The 23,891-nt window shown below is 34.4% G+C and overlaps 1 protein-coding gene across 6 annotated transcripts in view; it reads right to left on the bottom strand.

Moving 5' to 3' along the window:
* Positions 1–23,891, bottom strand: part of COL11A1 (collagen type XI alpha 1 chain) — a 210,379-nt gene that overhangs the window by 47,151 nt on the left and 139,337 nt on the right. For all 6 annotated transcript variants that reach the window (XM_043875927.1, XM_043875926.1, XM_043875928.1 and 3 more), the window contains 5 exons: positions 8,669–8,776; positions 3,079–3,186; positions 2,133–2,186; positions 1,003–1,056; positions 377–484 (listed from right to left, as the gene is read on the bottom strand). In XM_043875927.1, the coding sequence (XP_043731862.1) occupies positions 377–484; positions 1,003–1,056; positions 2,133–2,186; positions 3,079–3,186; positions 8,669–8,776 (432 nt within the window). The remainder of the gene's footprint in view (positions 1–376; positions 485–1,002; positions 1,057–2,132; positions 2,187–3,078; positions 3,187–8,668; positions 8,777–23,891) is intronic.

The following is a 23,891-nucleotide window of genomic DNA, read 5'->3' as shown; positions in this document are numbered from 1 at the left end:
ATCTGGAATACTAATTTTCCTGCTATGAGATGTGAAAGAAGCTTTCTAACACTGTGCTTTTAAATATACACTTAAAGAAGCTTGTCATTCATTTTCCATATACAATGAGAATGAAGAAAAGCAGTATTAAACCTAAGGTGGGTCTAAATAATCTCCAGAAGCAGAAACCAGGGCTGATGTAGTTTCAGAAAAATTAATAGTAATTGGTAAAAAGCAGTTAAAGTTCAGATATATGTTTAAGTAAAATGGTCATTATACTTAAAAACCAAGTTTCTAGATAGAAAAAAGGACCTGTGCTTTGTTTTACATCCACCAGAAAACCTGGTGTGAGAAGTAAGTGGGAATGACAGGGTGTGCAATGCAGAAAACATCTCACCTGAAGACCTATGGGACCAGGAGGTCCTGGGAAACCTCTGGCACCCTCATCACCTTTTTGTCCAAACATCCCCTGCTGACCTCTGGGACCGGGCTCACCATCACCTCCCTAGGGAAGACCAATACAAATGATCACAAACTGGAAAAATCATTAATCTGCCATAAGACATCATAAAAATATAATCATTTCTCTTTTAATCAAAGTTGGTCTATTATAAGCAACCAAGTAATAAGTAGGTAAAATTTACATTATCTGCTGCAAATATACAGCAGATAAGTTTGTTTTGCTTTATATTATTTGATTATGGAATATGACTGATTTTGACTTTTCTCATTTTTACCAAGTGAAGTAAGAGCTATGTAACAAGGGAAAATAATGTTCAGAATTTCCTACAAATTAAGTACTTCCCAACTGGTTATTAGCTATCTTCCAATGAAGTCACAGTGTTCTTTGCTTATAAAGATCAACTTGGCTACCTATATTAGATAATTTAAACTTGATTCAATGTTAAGCCTACAAAAAAACCTATTACCACATGAAATCGACTGGTTATGTGACAGTTCATGATCTATCTAATCAGAGAACAGTAAGGGCTTAAGATTTGCTGAACAAAGAGGAACACTTACAGCAATTCCAGGGGCACCAACTGGACCTTGAAGACCTGGGGGACCAGGAGGACCCTGAAGTGAGATAAAAACCAGTAAATTTGAAACTGAAGCCAGAAGAGCCTCAGTTATATAGTACGGAACATTTGACTGATCAAAATCTATTAAGCATCTATACAGTTCTTGGGGAAAAAGGATTTTGCATTTAGTGCAGTCAATCATTATTTATTTTACTTCTTGAGCCTCAGACTTGCTTACTTGCAATCACTTTTAAATTGGCAGTTATTGAAAACATTCTCATCTGTAATACTGCTGATATTTTAAAAAGGATTTCTATGCTAATATTTATAAATCATGCCAAAGTTTCACACTTGAAAATTTTCAAAATACCAGATTTCTTTAGTGAAATATCTATGTGTCAAAAAGAGACACGAGAAAGTTTTTTCTAAAAGAAAAATAGGTTGTGGGGAATTCTATATAGACAGAAAGTAATGATATATGAAAACCTGGAATTTTCCTCATATGTAAACACATGCAAATTCAGTGTTATGTATTCAGTAAACCAGAACTCCTTATTCTAAGCAATAGATTTCAGTAGCTTTATGAGTCTTCCATGCATAAACATATTTTCTTAACTGTCCTTTTCTTTTTTTTTTTTACACAATCAGGCACTATAGAAGATCCAGACACTAGAGTCATGAGATTGTACTACTCTTTTTCTTAAAACTGCCACACATTGGGTAGAATGTTTGAAGCACAGGCTCTGGAGATGTGGTTGAGGGACTACCAGGGCACCCTTCAGGTTTCCACTAGGTCAATATCTTTTTCACAGCAACACAAAGATGTTACCTGTCTATAAACCATATGGTATTTGAACCAACAATGTAAAAGCAGTGGAGGGAAAAATTGCAGATAGCTTAGTCTCATTCTGAGGTTTTAAGGTTTTAATTATTTCATTTCTTAACACAAAAGTTTGAAAAGAGGTTTTATTAGAATTGACCGGATCTCAAACTGAATAGTTACCACAGAGGTAATATAGTAGTAATATTATAGGGAGACATAAGGAAATAGTAATATGAAAAAATATCCATGGTTAATAGCAAAAGAAATTAAATTAATAACGCCACCTCAATAAGAAGTAAGAAACTCACGTTTTCTCCTTTGTCACCCTTGCTGCCTTTTTGTCCTGGTTCACCAATTTCACCCTGAATTTGAAATATTTGAGTTAAAATTTATATCTAATATGCCATACCTGCCATTGTGTTATGATCACTATCATCTTATGACTAAATTATGTGCTAGTATTTAATGTTACTATTTAAATTGGAAAAGTCACTCTCCTGTATTGACTAATATTGCTGTTTAGAATTGATTAGCAGACAGAAAAGCAAAAGTCAACTGAACTCTGAGGAATACTACAGCTGGGATTTCCAATTCACAAAATCAATTTTGTCTGAAATATCACCAGTATAAACTGATAATGGAAATATACTGATTTATATAAAAATATAATTACACATTAATCAAAAATCAATTTATTTTTCTCCTAGTTTTCCAACTGCTAAAGTATAATGCATTATAAGCACACTGGTTAACAAATTTTGTTGTATAATTTCACAGTAATGCTAGAAAGTATATTCAATTCAAACACAACACAGCTATACATTTAAAATCAAGAGCTTAGAATCTCCACTTACACATTTGTAAAAAATAGAGAAGTACAGGATTATCAAATATGTATGCAGCTCATTCTTAAAATTTAACTCTACAATATCCAAGACACCATGGTTAAATATATTCAACTAATTAATTTCACATTTATCTGAGAAACATTAAAAACAGATAAGAGTTTTTGGCATCTGCTAATTTTTCTCACTACCTTTGTTCTTGTCTTGTTTAGATCCCACATACTATTTCACAGGAGAATTCTAATTCTAAGCCCCTAAAATAAAACTTCTGAGCACAAGAAAGCTATATTGAAACTTTGAAAATATATCTTTAGATTTTACATCTAATCCTAAGAAAGATTATATCTAGGATTTTTGAGAAAAAATTTATTTTTCACAGTTTGTACTAACCTAAATAAAGAGTACTCACCTTGTCTCCATCTTCTCCAGGGGAGCCAGCAGGTCCCGCAGGCCCCGGGAGACCCACAGGGCCCTGTACTCCGTCCCTCCCTGCCGGACCCTGGGGACCCTTTTCTCCCTGCATTGAAAATCCAGCAAGTCATTACTTGGCTGTAAGAAACCTATGAATTTGCCACTCATAATTTAAAGTGAAGCTACAAGAGTCATACCCTGGCTTCCATATTTAACAAGGAAATTGTTTTGATTTTCACTCAAAATGCATTTACTCAGTAGCAAATGATAACATGAAATATCCCGCATTCTTTCATGACTAAGAATCCTACCATTGCTAACCATTTATGAATCTCATAAAAAATAATCAACAATCAATAAAAATAATCAATAGAATTTTTATTTGAACCACAAAATCAGATGCTTAATGCTTTTGAAAAGTTACTGAACCTTTATACTGTTCTGTATTGCTACTGAAATAGTGGGGCAGTGGCTGGTAGGCCTCAAAAACCATAAAATGCATTTGCTCATTTGCCCAAGTTTATAATATAATATGTGTTTATAATATAATATAATATGTGTAGATATTTTTTATTTTTAACAAATGTTTCATGAATTTTTCTAGATTTTTATATTTTGATTTCGTTGCTTTTGATTCAGAATGACAATGTTGTTAGCTTCTTAAAATTTTTTATCTTTTGACATTGGCATTATTTTCCTCTTTTAAAATTTAAGTATATTGTATAACTGAAAAAGTAAGGCCGTGGTAATGAAGATGGCAAAAATTCCTTTCCTAAAAGTGAAGACCTCATCTGTTCTGCACAGAGTTGTTTTTTGATTGTACTTTGTGGTTCTGTCTTTCCTCCTGTTATACAATCTAGGAATCCATGTCATTAGTTCCTGCCTTTACATTATCCTGGCCCCACTATCTACCCCCCTTCCCTGTCCCTCACCACCTCCTTTCCAAGTTTTATCTCTTGAATATATTTACTTCACTTTATCTCCACCATTAATATCTTATCCCAAAATCCTAGTAGCCTTCCTCTGAACTGTTGAAATACCTCCTTCCTATCTCACGTCTATTCTTACTTCCAAACTATTCCCTATGTTGTAACCATAGACACAGATAATCTTCCCAACATTCTTTAGTCAATTTACTTGTTTACCATTCCTAAGATAAAGAGCAAGCTGCTAGTGCCGTCTCTCCATACCTGGTTTCTACTCCCTTTGCCATTGCTCTCTATTTCAACTCCTCTAGATCTTTTTTTAAACTTGATGACATATCCTTCCTGTTACTTGGCCTGAGCACGTGTTGTTCATTTGCCTGGAATGCCCCTAGGAGGACCCTCCTCTTAGTTAATTCCTCCTCATCTTTTAGATTCCATCATCAATGCCCTGTCCAAGAAAAGGCTCTGACTCTAGCTGAGGTCTTTCTGTCATAATCTGATATATATCACTACATTTCTTTATGTCATTAACCAGAGTTTGTAATTACACATGTACTTAGTGATTCTTTGATTATTTTCCAATGCTCCATCAGACAATAAACTATGTGAGAAAAGAAACTGTTTTTGTATTCCATTGCATATTCCTGGCCTGTGGCTCACAGTAGCCATTTAAGGAGTATTATTTGAATTAATCTATTGCTTAATGACAAAAGTAAATATCTATAAAACAAAGTTTACATGTTTATTACTTTATTGGGTTCCATATGAACTCATTTTTCAAAACAATGTCATAATCATCATTTAACAATATCTCCAGTGTCACACTGGGGACCTTTTATTTTGTTCAGATTAAATATCACAGTGTCACAAACCTATCTCCACTCATAAAATGTGCTATGCAATTCACAGTGAATGTCACTACTTTGAACACATCAACTGATTCAGATATTTCTCCCTAATTTGAATTTCCTTCAGAATCTGAACTTCAAAAATTGAATCTTTTATATGAGAGTATCTGTAAATTAAACAGATTTATTCTTATCTGCCTTTATTATAGTACACGTGATTGCTTGCCAGGAATCACCTGCTGTTTATTTCTCTTGATCCTGGTATGAGTAGAATCACGGATAACCTTTCAACAGATCTATAACAATCTAAATTTAGATTCTTCATTTTACAACCCTGCAAGATGGTAAATGCCTCCTCTATTATGGATATCTTGGCCCATAACTTACAGGACTACCAGAAACATCACTGATCTCTCCTTAAGCAATGTTTATTTCATCATTTCTACTTCTTCATCAATATTAATAGCTGAATATTACCTTAACACTGATAAAATTAGCTAATCATCCCCATATCCTTTGTTTGACTCTGCATGAACTTATACTTAGCCTTATCCACACCTTCAACTTTTATTATAATTCACCAAATCCATCCCCTCTGATTCAAAGGTAATTTATGCATTTATTTTCTACTTATTAATTAATCTTTTGATGAAAACCCTGGTTTACACCCAATGATGATAATCCTACAAAGAGAAAGAATTACAATTTCATCTACTCATCACAAAATATCATGGGTTTTTTTTCAGAGATAAGGAAATAAAGGTTTAGAGATGTTAACTTATCCCAAATAATGAACAAAATAAATAACAGAACTGAGTTCCCAGCTCAATTTTGATTGGCTCAAAGCCAGCAATGTTGGTTTACTCTGACATCCTTAACTTCCTCACTTTTCATTGATTATTTCTTATTATTTGTTAAGTAGATAAATATAACTGCATCACAATAATAATGATAATAACCAGAGGCAATGCATTCAATTTTGCTAGCACTCCCACCTCCTGACTCCCTATTCTTCTAGGCTCAGGCTTAACTGAAGTGTTCTGCATGCACTTATTCCACTCCTTTATCATCCACCTTCTTTTTGAACCCCACTGCAATTACCTTGAAGTCTTGAATGCCCAGTGGCCAAATCCTGGTCTGTCTTATCTTTTGTTCTCAACTTTGAGTATTCTTGGTCACTTACAACATTCAACAAAGAAAACTCTTTTCTCTCTTGCTCTCCCTCTTACTGGATCCTTTCAGAACTCTTACCATTACAATTTTCCCTAAAGAATCTAGATCTTTATTCTCTTCCCTCAATACTGCATCAAATGGAGACAGTAATACAATTCCTACATCAAACTTATTCTAAATAACTCCCAGATTTGCAATCCTGACATGGATCATTCTCTCTCCAATTATACTTACATGTTCTTGAAACTGAAAATAATGTTTTCTTGTATCTACACCTAGCATTGCCTAATCAATTTGTGGTCAATATATTGCCTTCACTGTGTTTTGGATCTGGCATCCCCCCATTTCTATAGCAGTCTCAGATAGATGTATTATCCACATAGCTTCCTATCTGTAGTCCTTCAATCCAGTACCTCCCAAACACAGTTAGTAGGTTTCTTCAATAATCATTAGTTCCATCAAAATATTTCTATCAATGCACTTAGGTAGAAAAAGTTTTAGCTTTCTTTTCTTTACCTGCTTTTCAGCACCCCCTATTCCTCCAAGTTGCTTATCTGGATGATTAATTTGGGGATACAGATTAGGCGAGTTATTGCCAGAGCTCATATGGATATTCATGGCTGTTTTCCATGTTCTCCTTTCCAAGGTGGTTGTTTGGTAAGTAAATAGACCAAGGACTTGCCTTTCACAGATCATTATCTTGTCTTTCTTTCTTTATGCAAGCCTTAACCTACTGATAGTTATATGAGAAATTATAATACAAGTTGTTCAGAGAAGTTAACAATCAAAATTTATATTTAGGTTTAGGAAGAGGTAAAAAGCTTCACGTAACATCTAAGCCAATGTCTCCATCAGTTTTTACTAAACTTCTGCATGGAGGTTTATGAATACTTTCACCCCACACTTCTATAAGAATTTTATGCTACTATCTTTAATCTTGTTTAATAAAAGAACAATAGAATTAACATCTTGAACTTTTTTTCATGGTGGGAATAATTGAGAGAGAATGGATGGGCAGAGCATTCTCCTTTCCCTTCCGACTCATACTTATCAACTAACACCAAAACCCAGGCCAAATCTTAGCTCTTAAAAGGCTTTCAATCAATAATTTCTCTTCTATATCAACAAGGTAATTTATTATAACTTTCAATACTTTTCCATATTCTTGGTTTCAATATTTTACTTTTTTCTTCATAAATTCTAAGTATTTAGCCAAGTTAAAACCCAGAATTCAATTATATTTAGGGAATTCTGGACTTCTCTAATAAGTATTATATAGTCTCAATTTGCACATAAAGCAATGCATATTCTTTTTCTCTGTATGCATTCTTCATTGTGCTGTGCCAAAATATGAGTGCCCTGGATTTTTGAATGAACTTATATGAAATGTCCTGAATCTATGTGTTTTAAATCCCCGTCTAGTGAACAGTACACTATAAACATTTTATAGACAAATCTTTAGTTTCTGAGATTGGTTGAAAATTATAGAAATTCCAAGAGGGAGACAAAAGATAATTTTTTATGCTTTTCCATTAACATCTCAGAAAACAATGTCTAAATTTTCTTCAAATGTATTTGAAGCTGGAAATGTATCTTTAAAAAATTTACAGCAATTAAAAATGTTTTTTTCTGTCATCCAAAAATTCCATTCACAGGTGATATCATCCTACCCTAATATTCTAAGTGTTTCTAAAAGGTAGTAGTACATTACAGAAAAAGTCATTGTAATTTGAAAATACTAAAAAAATCACAAACATTAATGTCATGGACAATGAAAACAACATGCTAAATCAGACTCAACTTGCTAAAACTAAGGCCTTAGTGATAAAAAGGTATTTTGAAGATTATAGGCTTAAACTAAATTATTTATGTCAAGACTTACATATACACAAAAGTATTGAACTCATATTTTTGCTTATGATGGTCAGCAACTTTGATATACATTTACTGGGTTTTTGCTTTAATCATGGAGGATGAGAGAATGCTTTAACTTTCTTTTTGGAAAATTAATATGATTAAATCAAAAACAGTAACAAAATTAGGAAAGAAACCTTGATGATGAAACATAAATCTAATGAATACAATACATTGATTATTTAAATATACATTTTTTTAAATATAAAATTTTTAAACAGTAGATATAAGATAAAATAATTGACCGGATGTTTTCCACCTCTTTCACTGTAGATCAAAACACAAATTACATAAAAAAGGGCAGCACCTTCCTGTGTGTTTCACTTACAGACTATGAAAGTGATTGGAAATGAAGTTGTATAATGGAAATGAAATATAGTTTTGTATAGGAGTGAGAAGTGCATACTTTTCTAACTCTATGCTGTAAAGTATAGTTTTAATCAAAAGCCCGATTTTATCTTTTAAAAGGAGCAAAATCAGAAGCTTTTACATTAATAATATCCAATTCCCTCACAGGTATTAGGGTTTCATAAAGTGTGGAAAATGTCATCTTACTTAATTGAATTTGAAGTTTTCTGTATTATAAATACAAAAAGAAGTGTGTTTACATGGCAGGCACATACGCAGAAAGAATGCAGTGGAGTATGAAGAGCTACTATCTTTGAATAAAAAGTAATAACTTGTGCAGGGTGGCAGCATAATATATTTCCTCCTTGAAATTACTTACTGGAGCACCTTTCTCTCCAGCTGGACCAGGGGGACCCTGGGGTCCTGGCCGCCCTGGCAAACCAATTGGGCCAGCTGTTCCTGCTGATCCACGTTCTCCTGGTGAGCCCTAATACAGGGGAAAAAGGTATTTTGTTATTAATGATGGCAAAAGAAATACTTAGGAATCACTTATTCAGAACTGACATCTTATAGTTTGTATAACATAAAAGTCACTTTCAGATAATTTTAAAATCTCAGAATACTCCTCACAATTTAAAAGATTAAATTCTAGCCCCAATATTAAGCACAGATACTAAAGTTAAGAAATATTGATAAGAAGAAAAGTATTTCAAAATAATATATCTTTAACATTTTACAAACATTTTCTTTTTCATTTAAGTGTTCATAATTTTTCACAATGCTTTATGACATAATTGCAACAGTACCTTACTATACAATTTTCTCCCTGTATTATCATGGATTGGCAGGTTACACTGTCTAAGACTAGCATTTTCAAAATGATTTCTGTACCTCACCTTAAACTCACTCAATCACAATTTCTAAGTCCTAAAAATAAGTTCATTGCATTGATATACAAATATAATTTTTTACATAATAAAGTTTAATAATCACTATCCCAGAGCTTGGACTTTTTCCAAGAAAATAAGTCCTTAAATTTATCTTAGAGTCCTGTAGGGATCGTTTGGTTTTATTATGAACACTAGACAGATAATTCACATTTGAGTAGATATGTCCATTTGAATTTCAAAATAGATGCCATATGTTTTCACTTATTTTGTTTTTAAAAAACCTAACATGTAAAATTTTAGAAAGTGTGGATATTGTCCTCATGTTAGTTATCTTATCAAAAATTTTAAAAAGTATTATTTAAAGCAAAAATAAAAGAAATGCAAACATAGCTCTACTAAGTCATATAAAGCTCAAAGTTAACCTTTAACATCTTCAATTTTATTTAATGAAAGATAACAAGAATATTGTCTTTAGATTAGATTCCTAGATGTGTGGCTAAGTTATAATTTATTCTTTTAATTCAGGATTGAACTAATGTGAAATATCAGAAAATATGATTTTTAGCAGATTCCCTTAATAATTAAGAAGTCTAGATAATATCATCATTTTAAAACTCAAATGATTTAAAAAGCTGGAAAATGCGGTACTTTCACATTTTTAACTAATATTATTCTGTCTATGTAATTAGAAATAATTTTATTTTACAAATATGAATTACTGACTTTGTTCTAAGTTCTATTTTTATTAGCTAGGACACTAATTACATAAGAACATAAAAACAACGATAATGACAACAGCTTGTGTTAACATAGTGCTTTACAATTTAAAAGTCAGTTTCACATTTATTTGTCACTTTACTCCAGAAAGATTCTGTGGAGCTTTTGGTACAGCTGTAGAATCTTCCCAACTCAGGAATCAAACCTGCACTGCAGGCAGATTCTTTACCAACTGAACTACCAGAGAAGCCCAGGAATAGAACAGCAGTCTTAAAAGATGAAGAAAATAAGGGGTTAAGTGTCCTTCCCATAATCAGGGTACTACTCAAGGGCAACTCTGACCAAGGACTCTTCCCTGGGCTTTTTCCACAAAGCCTCCCAATGCTTCTCGGTAATAAAGACATTAACAACTCTCAGGGGCTATCAAATTGGAATTTCTCTAAATGTAGCACCTGTTCAATTTTATTGAACTATTCCTTGATTGCAGAGGATTACAAGACTATTTCTGTCTTATAATATACATCAAGGCTGTATACTGTCACCCTGCTTCTTTAAATTACATGCAGAGTACATCATGCGAAATGTCAGGCTGGATGAAGCACAAGCTGGAATCAAGACTGCCACGAGAAACATCAATAACCTCAGATATGCAGATGACACCACCCTTATGGCAGAAAGTGAAGAGGAACTAAAAAGCCTCTTGATGAAAGTGAAAGAGGGGACTGAAAAAGTTGGCTTAAAGCTCAACATTCAGAAAACTAAGATCATGGCATCTGGTCCCATCAGTTCATGGCAAATAGATGGGGAAACAATGGAAACAGTGAGAGACTTTTTGGGGGGAGGGGCTCCAAAATCACTGCAGATGGTGACTGCAGCCATGAAATTAAAAGACACTTGCTCCTTGGAAGAAAAGCTATGACCAACCTAGACAGCATATTAAAAAGCAGAGACATTAGTCTGCCAGCAAAGGTCTGTCTAGTTAAGCTCTGTTTTTTCCAGTAGTCATGTATGGATGTGAGAGTTGGACTATAAAGAAAGCTGAGCACCAAAGAATTGATGCTTTGAACTGTGGTGTTGGAGAAGACTCTAGAGAGTTCCTTGGACTGCAAGGAGATCCAATCAGTCCATCCTAAGGGACATCAGTCCTGAATATTCATTGGAAGGACTGATGCTGAAGCTGAAACTCCAATACTTGGCCACCTGGTGTGAAGAACTAACCCACTGGAAAAGACCCTGATGCTGGGAAAGATTGAAGGCAGGAGGAGAAGGGAAAGACAGAGGATGAGATGGTTGGATGGCATCACCAATTCAATGGACGTGAGTTTGAGTAAGCTCCTGAAGTTGGAAAATGGACAAGGAAGACTGGTGTGTTGCAATCCATGGGGTGGCAAAAAGAGTTGGACACAACTGAATGACTGAACTGAACAGATGAACTGACAAAGACTATTTGCTATGTAATTTCTTGATATTTTTCTGGCTAAATACACAAGCTACATAGAGTACTTTTTTATTTTGTGAGGTATCTGTAAATTAAAGCAATTAAAATGAATAGAGATGATACAAATTTTAGATTATTGGGAACAACTTAAGAGTAACACTAGGAAACTAATTTTGTCTCTCATTTTCTTTAAGACTAACTGGACCACTGTTACGGTTGTTTTATTATAGGATATTTTAAACTTAGGAGATAGAAATCATTTGAGAAACTTTACTAAAAGTATGGTTAAAAAATCATGAAATTTGAACTTGATATAAACAAGTGACATTTTTGAGCTATAATAAGTATATATTTTAAAAACAAACTCAGGAATTGTTGTGCAGATGGATAATAATTAATCAAGTTATGTGAAAATTTTATCTTTATCAATCACATTACTCAAATATGAAAGAAAAACAATAGCAAAGGAAATTTTCATTTAGTATTTTTTTAGAAAACAAGCATCTGTTCTCTGTCAAAATGTTATTTTTAATTTAATAATATTAAAATATTTTATGTAAAAAAGTCAACCACAAGCGGTGTGACTGTTAACCAGGTGTCAAGACTTTGGGTGAATGATACCAGAGGCCAGGGCAGAAAATAAAAAGGAGAATAGAATCCTCTGAGTGCATTTAACAGATACAGTCCTAAAAGCGAAAGGAATCCAAAGATCAGTCTTATCAGTGACAGAGAAGTCAAAGAGTAAAACTGGAGGAAGAGAAGGGCAGGGGAGATAGTAAGATGGACAATGTGTGAGAGAGAAAGGAGGAGGAAGACAAGGAGAAAAAGAAGAGCAAGGACACTGAAATTGAGAGCGTGCCCTGAATTACAGAAAAGAGAGGAGGAAAACGTTCAGTAATGAAAGCAGTCTTTTTTGGTAAAAGTAAACAGAAGGGTCACAAGTGGCTAAGTGGTAAATAATCTGCCTGCCAGTGCAGGAGATGCAAGAGATGCGGGTTTGATCCTTGAGTTGTGAAGTTCCTCTGGAGGAGGAAATGGCAACCCACACTCCAGAATTCTTGCCTGGAGAATCCCATGGACAAAGGAGCCTGGCGGGCTACAGTCTCTGGGGTCACAGAGTCAGATGCAACTGACCACACACACACACACACACACACAAACAGAAGACAATATACAGTGTGACTAGAGTGATTCTTTTTCATTCCAAGAAAACACTATCATCCCTAAAGATTAGTCTTTACTTATCTGAAAATCTAATTTCTCAAGGATCAATGCGTATATAAGGTGGCTGTATTGCATTTTTAACATTTTACCTATAAAATCTCACACAAGCATTACTACCTATTAGAGTTATCAGTCTAAACTAAGTATCCAATTTAAGTGCTGGGATATTTCATTTGCAATTGATGATACAAGTTGTAAAGAGATACATTTTAACTTCTCAGGCCATGAAATCTTTCTCTTTGATCCTGTTTTGAATTTAAATCCCAGCTTTTCAAAGACTACCTGAGGAAGACATCACTTTAAACTGTGTTGAGATTGACAGCTATGAGATCAAAATGATAAAAGAAGAGATTCACTAGAAAGCAGATGTGTATTTTAAGAGAATTTATTATTTTCCAACTAATGACCCTACTAAACACTTATTAAGTACTTTACATGTGCAATATAATTTAACTCCTGTGCAACTTGTTTATTTCTCACGTAAAGGCCGTAAGGCTCAGGGTCTCACTCATGTTCCCTATTTAAGTTTCTTACTGCAATATAGAGTACTTCATAATGGTGAAGAAAAAATTCCTAATTGTTTGTACCACTATAATTCACACATATTACATTAAATTTTAATAAGTATAAGAAATAGAGGTCAATTAAAGCCACTTGTACCAGAATAAGCTCATGTCAGTTGAATACTTTATAAAATGAGAAAGAATTAGTGGCAGTGCTTATTACCTTTGTCCAAATAGTCATACAGTTCATTTGAACTGTGCTATATAAAATTCAATAGAATTTTTGTCCTTTGGCACTGTTGTTTATTATTTTATTTTAGTTTTTACAATGAAGAATTATTTTTAGTTTTGAGAACTACTTAACACATGTGACAACATAGGACTTTTTCATTACCTTCCAGCTCTGATTTCCCCTTTCTTATATGTAGAAATATGTGAAGTCAGTGAAAGAGGAGAGTGAAAAAGCTGGCTTTAAAGTCAGCATTCAAAAATCTAAGATCATGGCATCCGGTTCCATCACGTCATGGCAAATAGAAGTGGACAAAATGAAAAATGTGACAGGTTTTATTTTATTGGGCTCCAAAGTAACTATGGGGAGTGTCTGTAGTCATGAAATTAAAAGATGCTTGCTGCTTGGAAGGAAAGCTATGACAAACCTAGACAGCATATTAAAAAGCAAAACCATCGCTTTGATGGAAAACGTCCGTAACCAAAGCTATGGTTTTTCCAGTAGCCAAGAACGAATGTGAGAGTTGGGCCATAAAGAAGGCTGAGTGCTGAAGAACTGATGGTTTCAAACTGTGGTGCTGGGGAAGACTCTTGATAGTCCCTTGGGTTGCAAGGAGATCAAACAATCAATCCTAAGGGAAATTGGCCCTGAATATTCACTGGAAGGACTGATGCTGAAGCTGAAGCTCTAATACTTTGGCCATCTGATGTGAAGAGCTGATTCACTGGAAAAGACCCTCATATTGAGAAAGATTGAAGGCAAAAGGAGAAGAGGCGGGTAGAGGATGAGATGGTTAGATAGTATCACTGACACAATGGACATGAATTTGAGCAAACTCCAGGAGAGAGTGATGTACAGGGAAGCCTGGCATGCTGCAATCCTTGGGGTCACAAGAGTTAGACAAGACTTAGCAACTGAACAACAACAAATATACAGAAGTCTAAACAGTGTGAGTTCATGCATTTTCTGAGAACATATTTATCCTTTATCTTCTCAGAAAAATATTAATATAATCACACTCAAGAAATTTTGTTTTCCTTTATATTTTAGATTGTTAAGTGAAAATTGTTTCTTAAAATACTAAATCCCTCATTATCCCTCTAAGACGATCGTGCCCATTTTTAAATCTGATTGTTTGGTCCCATTTATCTTCTACCTTGGACAGTTCTTGGTCTTCTCCTGTACTATTAAAATTCCAACCACTCTTTATGCTCAGGATGACAACCTCCTCTCCCCAAAGTTGCATTATTCTGAGAATTTAAATCATGAGACATCATTCTAAATATTCCTTACACAGTTACCATTGTACCCTAGGTTTTCTATTATTTTCTGAAGGCATTAATGTAGCATTTATAACTAAATTTTGTCCTGCAAATACTCATGATTTGATTTCATCATGAATATTTCCAAAGTTTAAAATATTAACGGTATGTATTACATAACTATAAGTAATAATATACTTAAGAACATAATGATACAACTAGGTATATGCACTGGTCTTTTATAAATTATGGGTATGTTAAAAAATTTAATTCCTAAATAAACTCATGTGTAGTCAGTAGAAATTTACCAAATTTGCAGATGACTATCAATTGAATATGTACTTTCCACAGAGTATGTGGTATATAATTGAGAAATATGTATTATCTTAACAGGACACATTATAACTAACACATGAAAATAACTCACAACTTTTATTTAAGAAAAAAATGCTTGTTAATTTTATAGTGAAGTATATTTAATATCCAAAAATAAATAAATCTTTTCACATATATCAAGCAAAGAAATAATGCTAATTTGAATCAATGATAATATGTATAGCTGGTAGATATTATATACTACCTTTATTACAAACTTAACTATTTTAATTATGCCCTGAAGCATTCCTAATATTAAATTTCAGATTGCCATCTTGCTTGTGAAACCTGCATTAAGATTAACAATAAAAACATTTTGCTTCCTTGTAGTTAAAAAAAATTGCTTATAATCTTGTCACAGCTCATTAACTATGAAACAGTGGATAAAAACAAGAAGATACATTTCCAATGAATATTTGTGCCTTAAAGTACAACTGCAATTTCCTTTCCCATTAGTTAGTTCAAACATACTATGTCTAGATATTTTTGATAGCAATATATTCTGCAATGATTTTATTTTACATATCTATAAATGGAAAAGTGAAAATCTCTGATGATACCTACTGGTTAAACACATGCTATTACAAACTTACAAATCTGTTTTTTTTGGTATTAATGTATTGATACATATAAAGTCTGTCTTAAACTTTGAATGCAACAGATGTTGGAGTACTATACATGAACAGCTTTATTTCGAAAGTAGATATGCAATCTCAAATGATTGTAGAAGTGAAATTTTATAAAAGAGAAAATTAAGATAAAAATTGATATGCAGTATATCTAAGACTGCACCATTAAGAGCAGAACTTTTCCCACAAAATAGTATTTTTAATCCTAATTTAACTTTTTGTTTATGTACTCAACTATATAGCAGTGATACTGTCCCATCAAAACTGTTTAACTGGAGAGAAAAAGAGGCTACAAGCTATAAAAATACTTCCTCAATTTAAATTGCAATGAGCATAGATAAATTAAAAGCTTCCCAGATGGCACTAGCGGCAACCAACCCCGGGGCCAATGCAGGACACTTAAGAGATGGGGGTTACATCTCTGAGTGGGGAAGATCCCCTGGAGAAATAAATGGCAACCCACTCCAGTATTTCTGCCTGGAAAATCCCATGGACAGAGGAGCTGGCAGGCTCCATAGGGTCACAACTTAAGCGACTTAGTACAGCAAAGGTGTGTAAGGAATTACAGAAATTATGATGGCCATAATATCATTAAATATTCTGTTATTTTAATACTAAATAGCAAGCACTAACTGAAGATTGGACATTGCCTATTTTTTAAAAACAGAGGAATTTACATTTTTCTAATCAGTGACCTTTCTTTAAGTTTGTGTTAGCTTTGTCTTGTTCTGAAGTCCTTTTCCCTAAACTTTGCAATGGTAATAAAACAAAAGTCAACAATATCAGCTTATTTCCTTGGAGCGGTGAGAATAGCGATTATTTTTCTAACTCTTCACATACAGGAGAACACCAGATAAATATTTTCTGTTATGTTCACTAGGTGTTTCATATTCTGAGGAGCATTTGTATAGGAAAAAAGGTAATCAGAGAAATCATCTCATATGCATTCAGTTAAAAGGCAGCCCACTAGAGAGAAGGGAAAAAAAAAACCATAAATACAAGTTCTTAGGAGAAGAGCTAGCTACACAAGTACAAAGCAAAAAAAGAAAAAAGTCTAGCGCTCTCTTTTTAAAGCCAAATTAATCTTCATGGCAAGACTAGTTTGAGGTAATTCTCACTCTCCAGATTACATGCATTTGAGATCAGATAAGCTGAAAACTGATGCTTTTGAACTGTGGTGTTGGAGAAGACTCTTGAGAGTCCCTTGGACTGCAAGGAGATCCAACCAGTCCATCCTAAAGCAAATCAGTCCTGAATATTCATTGGAAAGACTGATGCTGAAGCTGAAACTCCAATATTTTGGCCACCTGATGCGAAGAACTGACTGATTGTATAAGACCCTGATGCTGGGAAAGATTGAAGGCAGGAGGAGAAGGGGACAACAGAGGATGAGATGGTTGGATGGCATCATCGACTCAATGGACATGAGTTTGAGTAAACTCTGGGAGTTGGCGATGGACAGGGAGGCCTGGTGTGCTGCAGTCCATGGGGTTGCAAAGGGTCAGACATGACTGAGAGACTTAACTGAACTGACTGAAGCTGAAAATTCAGATAAAATATCAAGCATTACTAGAATGTAAAACATAAGTACTGAAAGACAAAGTGAAAGTCTTACAATGTCTCAGTCTTCAGTCACTGATCCCACACCATCTCTCTACTTGGCTAATCCTGATTGCATGCCCCCTAAGGTCTAAGTGGATCCCAATATAGAAAGTGTGCTTTATCTTTCAAAAGAATAACATGTGACCCAGTTAGTAAGTGAAATCCTTCTAAACATTTGTCTAGCTCCTTGTTTGAGGAATAAGTAAAAAGCCAGTAAAGAAGAAGGTTCTCTGGAATAGGAGGTGGGGGAAAATTAGAATAGGAATTATGATAAGAAGGGCATATACGATTCTAAAGAAGAGATAATAACAGGAAGAAATAATAGCACATAAAGAGAAAAAGAGAGAATTGTCAGGGGTCAGTTATGAAATAGAAGTCACAAAAAGGACAAAGACTAATACATTGCACAGTGTGAAACCTTGGACATTTACCTTCTAGCAGCTATGTATCTGGCCCCTCTCATATACACTCTCCATATTAATTCCCACTTTTCTAAGGGGTAGGTGTGAGAGTGAGAAATGTGGTTGTAAGGACAAAGGGCTTTTAATAGCACACTATTATATTTTTTAAATTCTCCTCATTTTTAGAGAAATAAATGTTTGCAATGAGGGGATTTTTAAAAAAATTATTATCATTTTCATCTTCTGGCCATGCCATGTGGCACATGGGGTCTTAGTTCTCTGACCAGGGATCAAACTTGTGCCCCCAACACTGGCAGATCAGAGTCTTATCCACTGAACCGCCAGGAAAGTCCTTGAGGGGATTTTTCTTATCAGAAAAAGAAAAATACGAGGGAAAGATTATTTAGGGAATACATTTTCCTTGATTTGCTTTATGAAATATATCAGTGGTAAATGCAATCTGAGAGCTTGTTTGCATAATCTATTTGTATATTCTGTATGTTAACATAAATATAAAATGTTTACTCAGTCTGTGTTCAACATATGAGAAAAATGCTGTGCTTCCTTCCTCTCTTGCTGATCAGTCTCTTGCTTCTTCCTGCCTTCTGCATGTGCATCAAGACATCCACTTAATCAGTAAAGCCCCTGAGAGGAGAAAACATGCCCTCCTTTGATGGGCATCTATTACCAGCTTTTGTGTATATCCTCATGCATACAGAGAGCATTTGGTTTAGGTCAGACTTTAGAAGCTCAAAGGAACAGTATCCTGTTGGGATAATTTTGTTCGGCTTGAGCGGGAGCACTAAAAACTGATTCTCAATATGCATACACTCCTAATAGCTAGACCTTCAGAGAACTTTGATGATGAAATATCAATTTTTTGCTAAGAGGACTAAAATAGCATTGAACACTTCAAGACTAAGTCAAACCCATAAAAAAACTTGCTTTTCATAGATAAAACTGATTTTTATTTGTATTTTGAACTCTAACATAATTCCTTTAGGGAAAAATCATTGTTTTTAACCTTCCTTCCTTTGTTCTGTTAATAGATTACTCATTATTTACTATGTTGTTTTATCTATTTCACATCCATCTTCTTCAAAAAACTATAAGCTCTATGCAGGAAATGTCCATTTAATGAATCTATAAAATTTCAGCTTAATAGATTGAATGGCATATTCATTATTTAGTTTTTCATAGGAAAAGACTCACAGCAGTTTACAAGGGAGACATAACTAAAAGATAATAAAATAAGAAATGTTAGAAATGTAGGTAAGAAAAATAAATAAGCAAGTAACTTTTTTATTGGCAAAAAATAGAACTATCAGTATTAGTAATCTAAAAATTCATACTAGGGACCTAGTTTAGAGACTATGCTTTTCCTAAATGCAGGTTATGATCCATGGATGGTTTATGAAGTCAATGTAATAGGTCTTGTCTAGTATTTTGAAACGTAATTATAATAAAATAAAATATATAATATTAAGGTACGTTATATGTACTTCTTGCATAGAATTCAGTGCAAAAAGTTACAAAACAGTCATAAAACAAGTTATCTTCTCTACTGTGTTTCAAATTTGAATCTAGTATTTCTGTAAGCCATAGCTAAAAAAAGAAATTTAATTTTTGTAACAATTAAAAGAAAAAAAAGATTTCTTCAGAGGATACTCATAATAAGAGCCCTGCATAAAAGTGTTCCATATCCTTGAATAGGTGCTTTTGGTTGATACAACTCTACACATTGGAGTTTCTCTAAATACAAGCCAAGGGTATCATAGCTAGACCTATGAGAGTTCTGTGAATCCACTTCTATAGGCTTTCATAACGATGTGATACAAGTAGTATGGCCTATGTTTCGAACTGAATAGATTATGAATAAAAGAATAGATGTAAAATATATTTATAAATGAATAGATACACACAAATATAGATGGGTGACTATTAAATATATTTTGCTTTGTGTGGGTCAGAGTATATTGAAAAGCTCTGATATTTCAATGTCACTTTTTATTAACATTGCAAAATAGAGTGTATTATTTTTTTTGGCAAAGAAGTCAGCACTCCTTACTCTTTGTTTTTACTATCAACTGCAACATCTGTTGGATCATCAAAAAAGCAACAGACTTCCAGAAAAACATCTACTCTGCTTCATTAACTACCCCAAAGCCTTTAACTGTGTGGATCACAATAAACTATGGAAAATTCTTAAAGAGATGGGAATACCAGACCAGCTGACTTACCTCCTGAGAAATCTGTATGCAGGTCAAGAAGCAACAGTTAGAACTGTAGATGGAACAACAGACTGGTTCCAAATTGGGAAAGGAGTGTGTAAAGGCTGTATATTGTCACCCTGCTTGTTTAACTTATATGCAGAATACATCATGTGGAATACCGGGCTGGATGAAGCATAAGCTGAAATCAAGGTTGCTGAGAGAAATATCAATAACCTGAGATATGCAGATGACACCACCCTTATGGCAGAAAGCAAAGAACTAAAGAGACTCTTAATGAAGGTGAAAGAGGAAAGTGAAAAAGTTGGCTTAAAACTCAACATTCAGAAAATTAAGATCATAGCATTTAGTCCCATCAGTTCATGGCAAGTAGATGGGGAAAAAATGGAAGCAGTGATAGACTTTATTTTGGGGGGCTCCAAAATCACTGTAGATGGTGACTGCAGCCATGAAATTAAAAACACTTGCTCCTTGGAAGAAAAGCTATGACCAACCTAGACAGCATATTAAAAAGCAGAGACATTACTTTGCCAACAAAGGTCCATCTAGTCAAAGCTCTGGTTTTTCCAGTAGTCACGTATGGATGTGAGAGTTGGACTATAAAGAAAGCTGAGCGCCGAAGAATTGATGCTTTGGAACTGCGGTGTTGGAGAAGACTCTTGAGAGTCCCTTGGAAAGCAAGGAGATCCAACCAGTCCATCCTAAAGGAAATCAGTCCTGAATATTCATTGGAAGGACTGATGCTGAAGCTGAAACTCCAATACTATGGCCACCTGTTGAGAAGAACTAACTCATGGGAAAGACCCTGATGCTGGGAAAGATTGAAGGCAGGAGGAGAAGGGGATGACAGAGGATGAGATGTCAGTATCACCGACTCGATGGACATGAGTTTGAGTAAGCTCTGGGAGTTGGTGATGGACAGGGAAGCCTGTTGCTGCAGTCCACGGGATGGCAAAGAGTCAGACATGACTGAGTGATTGACTGAACTAAACAAGATGATACCATAAATCTTCTAAAAAAAAAAAAAAACGAATTACCATGAACAAATTTTCTGAATAAATTATAATTTTCATCTAGAAAATCAATAACTTTTGGTCTAAATCTTGGTAATTTGAAATAAAACAATGCAAAATCAAACTTCACATGCATGTAGTTTTATTTAAATGGAGTAAACTAAGGCTTGTTTAGCATTTGTTATGGAGTAGGAGTTCAATGGAGAAGGCAATGGCACCCCACTCCAGTACTCTTGCCTGGAAAATCCCATGGATGGAGGAGCCTGGTAGGCTGCAGTCCATGGGGTTGCCAAGAGTTGGACATAACTGAGCGACTTCACTTTCACTTTTCACTTTTATGCATTGGAGAAGGAAATGGCAACCCACTCCAGTGCTCTTGCCTGGAGAATCCCAGGGATGGGGTCGCACAGAGTTGGACACGACTGAAGTGCCTTAGCAGTAGCAGCAGAAGTTGAATACCCAAGTAGGTGGCCATTTCCTTCTCCAGGGGATCTTCCCAACCGAGGGACTGAACCCACATCTCCTGCATTGGCAAGCAGATTCTTTACCATATGAGCCACCAGGAAAGTCCCTTCACTTCACTTTTATTTCATGGAGTAGGAACCTCATCATGAATCTCTTTACAATATTTTATAGCAATTACAATAGCATAAAGCATAATCAATGTGGATGATGTCTTTCCTTTTAGTGGTTCCTTTTCCAAATTTAAGGAAGAATTTTAATTTATTGATGCCTATAGACTTGGATATGTTATTGTCAAGAATAGATTTTAATTTCAAATAAATAAACTCACAGTCAGAATTTGTAGAGCATTTCTATCAGCAACGTATAAAAGCGTTTTAAAATCTTTTGTTGCTACTAAGAGGTTTTGAGCTTTTATGTGAGAGTTTAGTGTTTGTTGTTGTTCCTGACCATGTGAAATTGACCACGGCATCACTAAACGGTCACTCCCACAAGGACACAAGCTTGAAGTCATCATTCTGTTTGCATCTTCCTCACTACCCATATCCAACCTTAGGAATAAATCCTACCATCCTGCCTTCCTAGTGTTTGTTGCATCTGCACTGGCCACTGTCTTATATTGGTTCACTCTTTTATCATGACATTGATCACTGAAATTTTATGCTCAACAAGTCTCTCTCTTCTTTGTTATATATATTATATACTAATGACAACTTTTCCCCTAAAACTTTATTAAATGTGTTTACTCTTGATCTTATATAGTTTTGTAATCTTCTATATTCTGTGAAGTCAAATTCAAGGACCACTTCCTGCCTGACACTTCTACTGATTTCTCTTCCCCTGCCCTTGGATAATTAATGTTTGTTGTTTGTATATCATTAGGTATTTAATCACTGGCTGACTTACAGTGCTATTTAGTTTTAAGGCTCTTAAATGTGTATATTCTCTGCAGTTTAATTGTACACTGGGAAGTAAGTAGAAATTGCCAAATAAACAGTTCTTGATGCTAAATGAATGAATATCAGATCTTTTAAAAGTCATATTTACTAAGTTCTTTCAAATGTAATCAGATAATCATTGATTTATATCCTGTTAAATTATATCTCTATCTCCTGGCCATATTATGTACCTTATAAATATATTAATTTCAACTGTCCAAAGAACTGAGATAACATTGTTTGCTTGGGTCCTAAAAATAACTTTAAACAACTTAAATGCTGTGCTCATGATTCAGGTTTCACAGATGCATCACCACTGATCTTAAAAAAATGAATCCATATTATGAAATAAAATTCACTTTAGAATCTAAAGTTCTGGGTAAATAGATTGCATTGCACTGAAAATTTTGAAGATTCTACTTATGCTCAAATTGGCTTCCAGTTGGCTTAGTGATAAAGAATCCACCTGCCAATGCAGGAATCACCGAAATGTGGGTTTGGTCACTGGGTCTGGAAGATACTCTGGAGGAGAAAATGGCAACCCATTCCAGTACTTTTGCTGGGATAACCTCACGTACAGAGGAGCTTGGTGGGCCACAGTTCACAGGGTCACAAAGAGTCAGACACAACTGAGCATGCATGTAAACATCTATGCTCAAATTTAAGCACTTCTGTCTTATTCAAATATTTTTCCTACTAGTGCTACCACTACTAACTAATCAGCATATCTTAAAATGTTCTATTTTTTTTTGAATATCAAATATTATTTTTCTTTAAAAAAAATCTTTATCAAATATCCATACCACCATAATCATTGTAATATGACATTTGTATGCTCTCAGATTAAATATAATTATGTTAATCAATGTTAATCAATCTGCCAAAGAGTATATTGTTATTTTTTTAGTGTTATTTATGTTGTATACACTTAACTCCAATATCAGGATGTATGATAAATTTAGATAGGTAGATATGGAATGATTATATTGACAACACTGCTGTGAATGGAACCAAAATAATACAAGAAACTTACAGTCTTAACGAAAGAGACAACCAAACACATTCTAAAGCAATTTCTAAAATATAAATCATAACAAAGATAACAAAGAGAAAAGAAATTTCACTAATATATGAAATGGAGGCAAACTGTCCAAAGATGGCCTTATGGAGATTTAATGTTTAAACTTGATCTCTATAGATGAGTAGGAATTTCTTTTCAAATAGAGAAAGGAAAAATGGGGTTTCTTGGAAGAAGAAGAGTGTATCCTCAGCAAAGTATAAGAATTGTGTTAGTATGATAAACAAGAAGTTCAATGCATTAAATTGGGTAGAATTAGAATGTAGGCTTTCAGGAAAATAAAATAGACCATAGTGACAGTGATAAAATTTTGAAGAAACTTCTTGGTCATAATAAGGAGTTTGGTTTCCAAAGACAGTGTGGGACCATGAGATACACATAAGCAGAAAAATGGCACTGTTAAGGATGTGTATTCCCTCGTGGCTCAGACAGTAAAGAATCTGCCTTCAATGCAGGAAGTCCGGGTTCAATCCTTGCTTTGGGAAGATCCCCTGGAGAAGGGAATGGCTACCCACTTCAGTATTCTTGCCTGGAGAATTCCATGGACAAAGGAGCCTGGTAGGCTCTTGCCTAGAGTATTCCATGGACAGAGGAACCTGGTGGGTTATGT

Source organism: Cervus elaphus, chromosome 20 (genome assembly GCF_910594005.1).
Source record: "Cervus elaphus chromosome 20, mCerEla1.1, whole genome shotgun sequence".
Taxonomy (NCBI): Eukaryota; Metazoa; Chordata; class Mammalia; order Artiodactyla; family Cervidae; genus Cervus; species Cervus elaphus.
The sequence above is the reverse complement of the archived record's forward strand: the minus strand, read 5'-3'. Positions and strand labels throughout refer to the sequence as shown.